At 32.8% G+C, this 11,000-nt stretch overlaps 1 protein-coding gene across 1 annotated transcript; it reads left to right on the top strand.

Annotated features, from left to right (window-relative positions):
* Positions 1-1,459: 1,459 nt before the first annotated feature.
* On the top strand, positions 1,460-10,385 carry LOC106073031 (uncharacterized). Its single transcript, XM_013233503.2, has 6 exons — positions 1,460-1,657; positions 2,441-2,579; positions 4,193-4,338; positions 5,843-5,975; positions 7,175-7,316; positions 8,561-10,385. Exons 1-6 carry the CDS (start codon positions 1,597-1,599, stop codon positions 8,642-8,644), a joined length of 705 nt encoding a protein of 234 aa, XP_013088957.2. The 5' UTR covers positions 1,460-1,596; the 3' UTR covers positions 8,645-10,385.
* Positions 10,386-11,000: the final 615 nt, after the last annotated feature.

The raw sequence follows: 11,000 nt of genomic DNA, 5'->3' as shown, positions 1-11,000 counted from the left end.
ACCATATAGTTTTTGTTTTATCGTGGGGTGGGAGAGGGGTTGTTCGGGTCTCTCAATAGAGTATGCAGTTTTGAAGGGCATGGTTGGCATTCTCTGTTGATGCTCCTCAAGGACAAATCTCACTGGTCCCTATTTCTTACCTTCCGGAACATGGGTTGTCTCATTCTGCTATGTTTGGTTCTGAGGCTAAATATTATATGTTAGTCATGTCGAGACACCTTGTAGTAGGCATCTGTTTTTTCTTAATTAAACTTTGTGTGAGAGCTGACCCATTTCTCGTTTATTCTCCCATTTTTTTTTTCATTTCTTCCTCGTAGAGAAGGACTTTGAATTGTTTAGTCTTCTCCCATCTTTGGCCAATGTGTCTTCTTATATATCTTATATAGTCATGCATGTTAACCAATGACTTAAATTCTGCCAAGTCACTGGTTTTCCTGGCTGGCTCAGGAAACCCATTCTATGCTCTAATAGCACTAGGGAAGAAGGAGCATTTATACTAATTTGTCCTAGCGTATGGAACGAGGAATGTACCTTTAACTTTGTGTCTTTCTGAGTATTTTATTAAATTTTGTTTTTGTATTTGAATATTATGGTTCAGTGTTTTATGTATAACTGCTAGGCCTACTTTACGTTTGAGTTTTCTCTACTGAAGGCTTTCTAAATTTAGTGATTTTAATAAAGGGGTTACTCTAGTTAAATGTGAGTATTCGTTTGTTATGAATCTCACTGCTCTATTTTGTGTCTGTTCAGTTTCTTAGTGTTTTCTTGAGTTGAGGGGTCCCAAACAGAGGATGCAAATTCTATTATTAGCCAAACCAACGTTAAATAACATTTTACTTTTGTTGATTAACATGAACGAATAATAACAAAACTCTAGGTATAAGCTATAGACACCAAATCAGCTGTTTAATCTTACTTAATTATCAATGTGTAAACATTTTAAGGATACCACAAATTCTGGTTACAAAGACATATATAATATGCATTTATTTAGCATTTTCACTTGGGGGCCAAAGCAAGTTTTGACTATATTAAGGGGTCCTCGGGTCAGAAAAGTTTGAGAACCTCTGATATAGCGGTCTAAAATATCTAAATCCTCTATCCTATTCTATTATTCAGTTCCTAGATAAAACTAAATCTAGTGAAAATACCAGGCTTTGCTTTAACCGTTTCTAAATATTGACCCAATAAGATTACCTCGTTTCTATATTTAGCAACATAATATGGGGTCGATACTTACAATCTAAACTTTTTTGTTTTTTTGATACCCATTTAATTCAAATTAACTTTTACGTTTTGAGATTTTCACACTTTATTGTTATAATTATTTGAAAGTAATTATTAAAAATATATACAAGGTGATATAATTTTCTATCAAATATGTACTATAAAAAAAGGAAATATCATAAACGAATTAGGTATCGATACTTAAAATTAAACATCGATATTATTTCCGTGTAACAAAAATAAACACAATCAGATTTGCGAATATCTAAGAAAACAAAAACATCATCTAAAATCTAGCATCTCTTAATTCTCTTTGTTGTTAATTTCTTTAGATATTCTAGATAGATATACATCTAGATCTAGAGGAAAATGTACTTTCATTTCTTCTTAGCCATTCTATCAGTTACAACAGTTTTGTCTAATCCTACAGGTTTGTTAGTTAAATAAATCTCTAGACTATAAAAAAATAAGAATATTTATTATATTTATTAGGACAATATTATTAATAAAAAATTAATAATATTGACCCAATAATAATATTAAAATATTATATAACTATAACTCTAACTTATAACTAGTCTATATTAACTAGTCTCTAGCTAGACTATCGTCTATAGACACCCAAAGACAGTATACCTAATAATTATAATAACTAGGAGTTTAGGAAGGGTAGTGGACCGCAAATTCTTTTGGCTTTGACTTTGGTGGCTTTATTAGTTTATTATAGTTACTTTAAATACTTTAATCTTTATAGTCACTAGTGTCAGTAGTGAGTGTACTAGTGAGAGGTATGTTTATGGACGTAGAGATTTAGCTTGACAACATTCACCGGTTCCTTTCATTATTATTAAACTTGTTAATTGCGTCATTAGCTGTATTGTTGGCCTTTTGCCTGTTTTAATGGACCTCATTCACTAATCGTAAACAAATACATTTAACCATGTGATTCTCTATCTCTTCTATACAAATTGCGATCCAATTTTAATCAACAATGGTTATCACATATATTTGCTGGTTTCAGAACAAACAAAATGTATTAAGATATAGATTCTAGATTCAGGGAAAAATCACAGTTAGTACAGTGCTGCACTATATTGAAATATATTGAATATGTTGACTATTTTGGAAGAAAAATGCACACACTCCCTTTTGGAAAAGTTCTAGTGCATACTTGTTGGTGATATTTATCCCTTGTTATGATATTTCTTTTCAGGGTCCCAATGTAAATTCACCCAAGAAGCTCTGGAAAAAGACTTGCTGTCATGTGTTGCACACGACCCAAAGCTTATGCTGGAAATCATTGAGCACCTGAAAAATCCAGAGTCAATGTTGAATGCTGATTTCATTTGCAAGTAAATTTGTTTTGTTTTTTTCACATTTTAATTTGTTTGCTCAATGACAACATTTTTTTATGTTTTTTTAGCTCAGCATGAGCAAGTCATTTACTCCTTGCCTTGCTCCTCTAGGTTTTAAACCCCCCCCCTCCCCCAACACACACACACACACACAGAAACTAAATAATAGAATGAGAACAGAAGACTAAAAAGTAAAGTAGCAATAATACATAAAACACTAAATCATAATTTACAAAAAATACAAAAACAAAACCTTATAAAATACTCAGAAGGACTCAAAGATAAATACACATTTCTTATTGGGGAAATGTGTATGATTGCTCTTTTCTCCCTTGTTCCATTAGAAGAACATAGAGCGGGGGTGCCTGAAATACCCAGGAAAACCAATGACTTATCAGAGTTTTAAGAATAGTCTCTTAATTAACATGCACAACTAAATTGACCCATGGGTGCTCGTAGGTCTCAATTATCTTCTGTTAAGAAATAACATCTGTAATTTATATTATAAGATAAAATAACTTTAACAAAACCTATGTATAATATGAACTGTTGATTCTTCAAAATTCATAATTCAATTTTTTTACAAATTTTATTGAAAGTAGTTAAATTAGAGACACAAGTGAGCTGATAGACTCTATTTATTTTTTTCTAAACCCTATAGATTTCTAGCAATGACAAAAAAATGTATAAAATATTCATGTATAATCTCGACACTGCTTTTTTTTTAATATTAGAGATTTCTACTCCATTCTCCACTGAGTTTATGGTGTCATTTGTAATAACTGCAATAGTCTTGTGCAGAGTGTGTGATGTTCACAGTAGATCAAGAGCAATCACCTTGTAAAAAGTGTTTAACCTGCACAGTAAATACAAAAAACAACAACAATTGCCTTGTACAATCCTATTCTTTTTTTTTAATTAATGTTTCTTCACCTATCCCCTAGCCTGTTGAAGTGCTGGGACACCACATATGATCTGTTTGCTGTCTTCCTTCATTCCTCTCTATCTTTTGTCTTTGATAGAATCTTTTCCAGTGGCAAGCATGTCCACTCTTTAATGTTATTTTCCCATCACTTTCTTTGTCTGACTCTTCTTTTGTTCCTTGTTCTGTTCCCTGAAGGAAGGTCTTTGCAAGCCCTGGGTTTGAACTCTGCCTGCAGCCATTCATTTCTGAAGTTACATTTGAAAAACTAACAAAACAATTCAGGAAAAATCATCATGTTAACAAAACTGATTAAGACTAAAGTTGACTCTGAAGATTTTACTTACTTTATGGAGCTCACAAATTAATGTTTCTAACAAATTTTAATGATATTTTTATATTTTAATTTTTTTAATTTGGAGTTTTCTATTTTTCTAGACACCATGTAACTTAAGTTATCCTCGAAACTGGTTTATTGTCAGTATAATATAATTTCCCACTGTTCCAGATTGTTAACATTAAAGAAGTCTTTAGCTCTCCACATTCTGAAACCTCCAATATGTTTGATGTTTTTGCACACTGCCGCCCAGTCCTGACAACCTTATCTTTTAGTTCCCCCAGATCATGCCAACTATTTGATTAATTCTCAAAGTGCCTTAGCCATTTTGTTTAACTCTATCTATGGCAGCAACCAGAAAGATCTAGTTGATGTACTTATCTGTATGGAGAACAAGTTGATAACATGTCTGCCAAATGGAGAATTTATTTCGGGTATGCTTCCATCAAAGCAGAAATGGCTTGAAGGATTGAAATTTGTTTGTGACCATAGAACAGGTAATCAACTTCTTGAATAAATGCTTTGTTGTTTGTGACCATAGAACAGGTAATCAACTTCTTGAATAAATGCTTTGTTGTTTGTGACCATAGAACAGGTAATCAACTTCTTGAATAAATGCTCTGTTGTTTGTGACCATAGAACAGGTAATCAACTTGTTGAATAAATGCTTTGTTGTTTGTGACCATAGAACAGGTAATCAACTTCTTGAATAAATGCTTTGTTGTTTGTGACCATAGAACGGGTAATCAATCAACTTCTTGAATAAATGCTTTGTTGTTTGTGACCATAGAACAGGTAATCAACTTCTTGAATAAATGCTTTGCTGTTTGTTTCTTTTTTGTTAATTGTTAAAAACAAATGAAATTCATAACTGTGTCTTATGGCAAGTGCTATCTTTCCTTGAAACCCGCTCTACCAACAACATCATCTCATATTGACACTGGTCCACGGAATTTATTTTTCATCATAAATTCTATGCACTAAAAAAAATATTTTTTTGACAATTACTTTATCCATAGTGCATATAGCATGCTCATTGTGCTAAGGTCTAATCACTTCTGTGGGCTTGTGGTATGTGTGTGTTTGGAGGGGGGGGGATGTGGGATGTCTGGGAAAAGGTTTCCATGCTGCCTTTAGGTTCTCAGCAAACACAACTCTGCTCGGGTCAGGATTCAAACTCAACTCTTTCGATAGATAGCCGATTGATTTGTGTCCTTGATCCACACATCACACACATATTGAATTTGACATTTCTAGAAAACTAAACAAGTCTACAGAGCTAACATGTTTAACATGTTGATCAGTATTATACATACTTTCATTACATTAAATAGAATACATGCACTATTCAGATAATCCTTTAACTTTTTATGTATGTCTTGAAACCTGTAAAAAAAAACATTTTTACTGCTTGTATTAAAACTTTGAGACTTCTGTTAAAAAAACCTAATTTCACTATCATCTTTATTGTGTCTACAATATATGTCTTTACTTCTAAAACAAAATGTGGCTGTTGACCATTCAACTTTATCTTCATGTTTATGGAGCTTGAAACTTAGTATGGTTGTTTTATGCACATGTGTATCAATTATTTTCAGTGTTATCTATGTTTTAAATTTGTTCATATGTGCGTTGGGAACTTTTGGTCTCTTAAATACATGCAATTCTGTTTTTAAAATGAAGTTCATATTTTAGGCAAAAGCTATTAGATCATATTTTGAACAATATTATAGTTTGCATAAATGAAAAAAAGCTGTATGGGATCTTGTAAGCATATGATGCATTTACAAAGTTATGAAAAAAGGGACATATATAATTGTTGCTCACCTTCAAAGCTTGTTTATAAAATGAAGGCTACTTATTGGTCAATTCAATATTACTGTTTTGAATGCTCTTTAAGTATTAGCTTGTAATTTAATGTAATTCATCATTATGACTGACCCACAAGGGTCACCTTTGAGTTGGCTTGTGACACTAATTCCCATCAATCTTTTTTTAAAGATCTAATTGAGAACCAGTGTATGCAGAGCACCACTCAGCAATTCTTGCAATGCTATTTTGGCAAGCTTCAAGGTCTGAGTCAAATAGCAGCAGGAGGATTGACCAGAGATAGTCTACAGAATGCTCTTTGCAGGTAATGGCATTTTGTTAAATTTTTTAAAGAGTTTATGCAATTACAAGTCCCAAAAAGCCCACAGAGTCTGGGAGTACATGAGGCGCCCTTCGCCTTAGGCCTGAGAAAGCTATTATAGCTGAGTGCAGGATGGGCTACTGTCCTGTTGGCTCAAATTTTGCATGTTTCAGACCAAACCTTTATTCCTGGTGCCCCTGCTGCTGAGAGGAGGAGGAAACTGTCTCAGATTCTCCCCAATTAAAAATTAAATTAAATTATAGCTCTTATATAGCACTACTTTCATGCTTATAGCATGCTCAGAGTGCTGTGGTCCAATCTCATTTGTAGACCAGTGAGGGGTAGTGGGTATCTGGGAGAAAGTTTTCCGTGCTGCCTTTAGGTGCTCAGTAAACACAATTCTGCTCAAATCGGGTGTCAAACCTCGAGGACAGAAATGTATGCTTAACTTTTCTAGAGCTTGTTTATTAAAGGAAAACTCTGATGGTTTTGACCATTTTTGAAATAATATGTGTTTTGATTTACAGATAATGAATATGTTATTCTTTTTTCTTTTTTTTTTTTTTTTGCAATAATAACTTAGTAATTGACATTTTTCTGCCTTAATTTTCCTGCACATCCAAAATGGTCAGACTTTCACCAGGTTTCTATGTGACTATTAATTTAATCTATTGGGAACTATGCTTGTCATATTAAAAATCATCTTTGATGTACATATTATAAATATCAGTCTTTTTATTTTTTATTCTTTCAAAGTCTAAACTAACTAAGCTAAATTAAAAGTAAAAATATATTTAAAAATTTAAGAGTAGGAAAGAGCATTTCGCTCTCATTAGCATAGAGGAAAGCAGCTGACCCCTTAAAGAGACAGCTGGAGATCTCTCATGATGGTCACAGGACAAACTTGGAACTCATAGAAGAGCCCTTATCGAAAACTTTAATTACCCCCCTCTTGCACAATGGCTTTGTCTGCATTATTTGTTTGGTCATGTGAAATACTGTACTCATCCTTAATCTTCAGAATTGAAGAGCACTCCAATTTTACATCTTGGTTTGCTTATCAACAAGTCACTACTTTTGTTTTTGTTAAAGCAATAACTATTTACTTGTAAGAACATCAGATTGTTACTATTCTGTACAAAATACTTTGGTCAAAGGGAGGAAAACATATATAATGAATTTTTCTAAAAATATATTTCCAGCATTGTGAAGATGGAAGAGTCCTGCATTCAGTCTTTCCACGGAACTTGCAACCAACAGGTTGTCAGCTTGATGTTCCAGGCACTGGAGATTTTTTTCCCTATGGACAAGTGCCCAGCTGATAACTTAAACTCGCAAAATCCAGTAAGTTTTAGCTTTATTTGTGGGCTGGCCAATCATTTGGTATTCATTCTAGATTCCTGATTCTGAGAACACCAATCCTTTGCTCACCTGATGAAGTTTTGGGCTAGAACTTAGTCTTCTTGAGGAATATTTCAAGCTTGTCAGAAACAATACAGACAATTCTAAAAATATTCTTTTCTATTAAAGCAATACCAACTTAAAGGGGCTTTAATTATATACACACTGGTGATCTCTGTAATTAAATATTCTATATGTTTTCTTATATCATATCCTGTCAATTACAAGCCAGACTAGTTAGGGAAACCCATGCTGACTCATTGATAATGTTTTGCCATGGGAAGGGTCATCAGACACTAAACCCAAAGGAAGACAAACCCGGCACAAAGGAGGACATAAAAAAAAGTTTAACTTATTAAACTAAGTTTAATTGATGAAGCATGTCCATCATGATAGACTAAAGCAAGTATCATATTTCAGACCATGCAGCTTTCTCTTTTGATTGTACTTTGTGGGAAAATGGAAAGTCTGTTGCCTATCTATCCTGCCTCTGCCGCTACTATGCGTTATTCATTGAAAACACTTTTTTTTTTCAAAAGAAAAATTTAAGTAAATAACAGTGAAAGCCAGACATTTTCACCTTTTAGGCCAATGCCTGCTAGGTGGACTTTATGACCTCAAAAGGGAAGACCTGTTCTCTTTTTGGTGAACATCTGGTAACTTTCAACTTGTCCTCTTTTTGCTGGATATTTGGTAACCTTGACATGTCCTCTTTTTGCTGGACATCTGGTAACCTTTAGCATGTCCTCTTTTGACTGGACATCTGGTAACCTTTGACATGGGTCTCTTTGTGCTGCAGCCCTCAGAGAATTTTTTGTTGTTGTCCTTTTTTTTAATTGGTACTTAGCCTAAAAGAATAGTTTTTTTTTTACAAAGAATGTCATTTTATGAACTTTTTTGCATCTAATAAAATAGAATAAATCATCAAAACAATAACAATTATAAAAAGATTCTTTTATCAAAATTTCAGGATTGAATAGATAATCTCATTTCTGTCTAGGGAAAGCCATGCATTGAAAATAAACATAAGCATAGAGCATTGTTGAAAACTATATACTGTTGCCTTTTTTAGACTGTTTTGTTATGAATTAGGCTAGTGTGCTCATAGTGTAGTGTTTTGTGTTATGTACCATTGTAAGACAAATTTACTAAAACATATTTTATGATTTATTTTTTCCTATTTCCAGCTCTTCAACAGCATACTGGTTCATGGGCAGCCACTCCAGTTTATGCCCCAAGGGGAAATAAAGTACAACATTGTTCCAAATTAAAAAAAAACAACAACTCATCATGCAAGTTTGTCCATTGTTAACTATTAAATGCACCTGTGTTAAATATATGTTTTAATAATAGATCTAATTGAAATCACTCATCTATAGTATGTACTGGTTATTTCATGTCAAATTTTTCCAGCCATGATTTAAGTGGTTTATTTTATTAAACAATGTTAATCACAAAGGTTTATGTAAGTGTTTTGTGGCTCATGCACTGAACACATATAAATGACATCTAGATACATTGTAAACTGAAGCTTATGAAAGGCAATACGAAACAGACATAACAATTTTGTTTTTGAACCAGTGCCTTTTTTTTTTTACTATATGATTTTCCACACATTTCTCTGTAGAAGGCTTTTGGTTGTTGTTGTTTTTTTTTCCATTTGGGCCTAAGAAATGTGGTCCAATTGCTAGTTATATGTAAGTTATTATTTGTATCTCACATTTTATGTGCATTTGTTTTATGTTCTAAGCACTTTGTGTCCAACAATGAGGTAATGTAAATTTTCTAAGCTGATCCTTTTCTCTCCACATCAGTAAATATTGTTTTGTTAAACTATTATGCATATCTTTTTTTTTAAATTCCTTTATTTCCAATTTACTTGACATTGTGAAAAAAAAGAGGGGAGGGACCTCACACCTTCTAATGATATTTCCTCTCTCTGGCCACTACTTTGATCATTTTAAACTGTTTATCCTGCCTAGTAAAATCAACACCCTGTGGGACAAACCAGCAGTAAAGATCTTGCTAGACGAAGCAACTGCCTAACATATTTTATAAACATTGCAAGTTATTCAACTCTGCCATTGTGAACAAATACCAGATAACATCAACATATTTCTCATGGAAATTGTGATATTTAATTTCAACTTCACAGCAACTATAAATGTCGATTCCTATAAAAAATGAAACTCATCTTTCAATGCTATATTGATGTAGCTGTGGCTGTGCCAAAAAAATAGTCCACAGCTCCATTCTACTTTAAACTGTGTATCAAAGATATGTAACATTAATCTCATTAAGATCTGAAGAATACCATCCTAATTTTTAAGTAACTTTTTATACACATATATGACAAATATAATTTTATTTGAAAATATTCTAGTTTTCTGAAAATATCTTCAGTTGATAACAAAATCTCAGTTGTAAGCATAAGCTGATTAATACTGATACAGATTGATTACCACTGAACAGTATGAGAGAGTTTCTCATAGTTTTTCAAGTAGAAATATATTCATTCCAGGCTTTACTCTACAGACATCCCTCTGTGACACTAAAAATAGACTTCTCAAATTCTTTGAGGTTATTTCCTCAGTAAAAAAAATGTGTGTGCAACATTTAGCGTAATAGTATAGTCATTCAAGTTTTATTACAATTAAAGATCAATGAGGAATGCAGTATTTTCCATGGCTGCAACCTACATATTTTGTCATATTCAGCTCATATTTAAAGCTTTTGATAACCTCCCATCCCTTAAAAGCCACATTCTATTTCCAAAAAAGCTAAGGTTTCAAAGTTATTACTTGAATGTCTGTATGTAGTAGTAATGTTTCTACATCTTTGTAAATCTGTTTTTACCTGCTTTCTTCAAAACATTTTCTTTTTTGTGATATTTTGTAATGAATTCAAATAGGACCTGTGGGTACTTAAAGTTTACAATGAAATTTTTAAAATCAAGAACAATTTAACAAATGGTTACATTTATTTATTAAAAGAAACTTATTTCCAATTAAACTTTCTGGTTTCTTGATATTTGTTTCACCTCCAATTAAACTTTCTGGTTTCTTGATATTTGTTTCACGTTACTCTGTCAAGTGTAAACCTGTCATCTAGAAATACTAAGGCAGTGCTAGTTATTTGACAATTCAATGCTGTAGATTTTTATTGTCATTAAGAGTTGAGACATGTCTTGAAACTTAAGGCCAGTGATTTGTATTGTTATTAAGAGTTGAGACATGTCTTGAAACTTAAGGCTAGTGATTTGTAACCCCTCCTGGAAGAAACCCATCTTTCTGTCTGAACCATTGGCCCACAAGTAAACTAATTATCTTCTGGCCCGAGATAAGTTTCAAATTTTGAATCATTGGCCCACAAGTAAACTAATTATCTTCTTAAGTTTCAAATTTTGAACCATTGTTGAAATGTCCTGATTATGTAGGCTTGTTACCAGGTGGTAATTCAGTCTGACCAGATTAGAACAGGGCCATCCAATAATGAAATGCCTGCCAGGTCATGATGCTCTCTGGATTGTTACTATTTGGTACCAAAATTACTTTGACCAGTATTGAGTGTTCAGTCCAAATTGAATGTTTTTAGAAAGACTGAGATTTGAAGAATTTGGCTGTTAAT

This window comes from Biomphalaria glabrata, chromosome 16 (genome assembly GCF_947242115.1).
Source record: "Biomphalaria glabrata chromosome 16, xgBioGlab47.1, whole genome shotgun sequence".
Lineage (NCBI taxonomy): Eukaryota > Metazoa > Mollusca > Gastropoda > Planorbidae > Biomphalaria > Biomphalaria glabrata.
This window is presented reverse-complemented; position numbering and strand designations above follow the sequence as displayed.